This window comes from Cystoisospora suis (assembly GCF_002600585.1).
Source record: "Cystoisospora suis strain Wien I chromosome Unknown contig_10186, whole genome shotgun sequence".
NCBI classification, from domain to species: domain Eukaryota; phylum Apicomplexa; class Conoidasida; order Eucoccidiorida; family Sarcocystidae; genus Cystoisospora; species Cystoisospora suis.
In genome coordinates this window covers 1-2,298 of record NW_027162960.1, presented here as the reverse complement: position 1 = coordinate 2,298, position 2,298 = coordinate 1, and the positions used below count along the sequence as shown (strand labels likewise).

General features: G+C 39.4%; 1 protein-coding gene across 1 annotated transcript; it reads right to left on the bottom strand.

The window, feature by feature from the left end:
• Nucleotides 1-274: 274 nt before the first annotated feature.
• On the bottom strand, nucleotides 275-2,151 carry CSUI_011212 (glycosylphosphatidylinositol anchor attachment protein 1; the record flags this gene model as incomplete). Its single annotated transcript, XM_068071313.1, has 2 exons — nucleotides 275-643; nucleotides 1,420-2,151. Coding segments are annotated over 2 exons (1,101 nt in total), but the record flags the coding sequence as incomplete, so codon positions are not given.
• Between the last annotated feature and the right edge of the window lie 147 nt (nucleotides 2,152-2,298).

The following is a 2,298-nucleotide window of genomic DNA, read 5'->3' as shown; positions in this document are numbered from 1 at the left end:
GAAGAAAAGAGAAGAAAAGAGAAGAAGAGAAGTTTGTTTGACCCGTGCACTCATTCCCACTAGAATTTGAGAGACACGGCAAGGCAACGAAGGAAGGAAGAAAAAGTAGAAGTTGTCTCTTCTATGTAATTAAGACTCTCTAGTGGAGGCAACTATCTCATTCGATGTATGTTCCTAGTACCGACTCATCTAGCTACGTAGCTAGCTAGCTAGCTATGCATCTGTCTATTCATAAGGTCGAGAGTGAATGAGTGAATGAAGGAATTTTCCTTACTTTAACAAGAGAAGAATCTGAGACAAGAAGAAGTGCAAGTGAAACGAGAACTGCGACTAGAGCTTTACGTGTATATACACCTAGCTGAAGAAGGCGCTGCTTTTTCTTCCATCTCCTCATCTTCAGTTTCTCTTCTTGTGAAGAAAGAGAGGATGTACGATCTCCCAGTTTATCTTCCTTTTCTTTTTCTTCTTCTTCTTCTGCGTTCTTCTGCTTTTCTTTCTTCTCTCGATCACTCTCCGTTGGAGAAGAGGAAGAAGAAGAAGAAGGGGGAGAAAGAAAGGAAAGTTTATATGTAATAGGGATGACAAGCCACGCTGCTGGTATCATCCAAAGAGAAAGAAATACACCTACACCCCAGTTCAACAACTGCATGCATGCATACAAATAAAGGCAAAAAAGAAAAGACAAATGCATGCATGCACCGAGAGAAAAAGACATACATCATAAAGATACATACATGCTTACTCGTAGGTGTGTATGCACATGTCTATATATTCACACGCATCGCCATCCCTCCACGTATACATATACATACATATATATATATATGTCCTGCACAGGTAGATATAGAAGGAGAGTGATGAGCCTACGCGTGCTACTTCCTCGCGACCGACCATGCATGCACAACGCATATACATACATACATATATATACATATAGATATATATGTATATACATATATGAATATAGACAGAGAGTGATATACACACAGATATATATATGTATATGTATATATGTATATGTATGTTTATAGACTACGTGTAGGAGAGAGAGAGAAGAGGAGGAAATGTTAGGTAAGAGTCTACCAAGCATACATCGACATATATCGAGTCAAACATCTATAGCTCCAGTAAGAAATCTATAAGCACATATATATCTATATCTATATATATCTATATATATAGGCAGATATATATATATACTAGATAGTTTGAATGGTAGCCTTATGGTCTAGATATGTGTATGTCTGCTGTAGTAGATATATCTTTACATGCCTATTAGAACGACACGATCATTCGTCACTCCTTTCTTTCTTTCATATCTCCCTCTCTTCTTTCTTTCTTTCTTTCTTTCTATCTTAATCTACTTATCTTTCTATTTCTCTTTCTCATGGCTTTGTGTGTCTTTAGTAAGGGCCTTACCATGACAACGGTAATAAGGTAGACGGCAAAGAATCTAAGAGAGAAATCTCTCAGGGTCAGCCACAAAGGAGGGGGAGAAGAAGGAAATTCCCAGTCAGATTCAATCCATTCTTCTTCTTCAGCTTTTCTTATTTCTTCTTCTTCTTTCTTAAACTTCTCCTCTTTCTCTTTCTCCTTCTCTATCTCTTTATCTTCTTCTCTTCTTCTCTTCTCATCGCTCTGATCCGACCTTTCGTCTTCCTTATAGCTATCCATCGCCTTCTTCTTCTTTTCTTCGCTCCCCACTGCGGCACGTTTCTTCTCTCCTAGATGCGCGAGGAGCCTCCTTTCAGCTAGATTGTCTAGCTCTTTCTTACCTCTTCTTCTCTTAGGCGTCTCCCAAGGTAAGCCGTAGTCGATAATGACTGGTGGGAGAAAGTAATTCCTCTCTTTCTTACGAGGAGACTCCTCTCTAATCTCTTTTGAAGAGAAAAACGAAGAAGAAGGAGAAGAAGTTGTCTCTCTCGGGTCGTGTCCTTCTTGCCTTTCGGATGTGGATGAGGGAGAAGGCAGCGCTGAGTGTTTCACTTCGTGGAGTAGGGGAGGTGAGCTAATAGGAGAAGAAGGAGAAGAAGAGAGGAGGAAGAAGGAAGACTTCTTCTTTTTGAGTTGACAGCTTAGATAGAGGATGAAGGGAGCAAGAAGAAGATAACAAGCAAAAAGAACCTGAAGCCACACACTTGCCTTCTGAAAGAAAAGAAGAAAAGAAAGTTGGAAAAGAGAGAAAGAAAAGATACCACGTGTGGCGACAAAGAAAGAAAGAAAGAGTGATGATGCTCTAAGTTTTAATTCGCTACATACACAGCCTACATATATCATAGATAGAGACATATAGATAGA